General features: G+C 60.2%; 1 protein-coding gene across 1 annotated transcript in view; it reads left to right on the top strand.

Moving 5' to 3' along the window:
- LOC103614081 (myosin-6-like) overlaps positions 1 to 775 on the top strand; it is a 26,603-nt gene extending 25,828 nt beyond the window's left edge. The window contains exons 31-32 of the mRNA XM_017732035.1: positions 347 to 481; positions 571 to 775. Coding sequence (XP_017587524.1) covers positions 347 to 481; positions 571 to 591 — 156 coding nt within the window. The 3' untranslated portion in view covers positions 592 to 775. The remainder of the gene's footprint in view (positions 1 to 346; positions 482 to 570) is intronic.
- Positions 776 to 781: the final 6 nt, after the last annotated feature.

Genomic DNA, 781 nt, shown 5'->3' with positions numbered 1-781 from the left:
GGGATGATGGATGGATGATGGATGGATTGATGGATGGAGATGACGGATGGAGGGATGGATCCATGGATGGATGGAGGGATGGATCCATGGATGGATGATGGATGGATGATGGATGGATGATGGGATTGCAGGAAGAACGAGCAGATGCTGATGGATGGAAGGGGGACAAGGGTGGGCAGAGAGGTGGGCAGAGGGACAGGGGGACAAGGACGGTGGGATGGACAGAGGAAGAGATGGAGGAGGGGAAGGTGGGACTGATGGGGGGATGGATGGCTCCATGGATGGATGGAAGAGAAGGATGGACAGATGGATGAAGCCACCCCTGTGACCTCCCCCGTGCCCCCAGGAGGAACAGGCCAACACCAACCTGGCCAAGTTCCGGAAGGCGCAGCACGAGCTGGACGAGGCCGAGGAGCGCGCGGACATCGCCGAGTCCCAGGTCAACAAACTGCGGGCCAAGAGCCGCGACATCGGAGCCAAGGTGGGACCTCCCCGGTACCCCCTGGAACCTCCCCACAGCTGCCCCACAACCCCCCTGGAGCTCCTGTCTTCTCTCCCACCCCACTCCAGAAGCTGCACGATGAGGAGTGACCCATCCCCAGGAGGGACACACCAGATTCACCCTCACCACCATGAGTGACCCCTCACCACCATGAGTGACCCCTCACCACCATGAGTGACCCATCACCACCATGAGGGACTCCACTGCCACCACAAGTGACCCACCATGATAAAGGACCCACCGTGACAATGGCTGACCCAACACAACCCTCCTGCAGCC

Source organism: Corvus brachyrhynchos, unplaced genomic scaffold (assembly GCF_000691975.1).
Source record: "Corvus brachyrhynchos isolate BGI_N302 unplaced genomic scaffold, ASM69197v1 scaffold994, whole genome shotgun sequence".
Lineage (NCBI taxonomy): Eukaryota > Metazoa > Chordata > Aves > Passeriformes > Corvidae > Corvus > Corvus brachyrhynchos.
The sequence above is the reverse complement of the archived record's forward strand: the minus strand, read 5'-3'. Positions and strand labels throughout refer to the sequence as shown.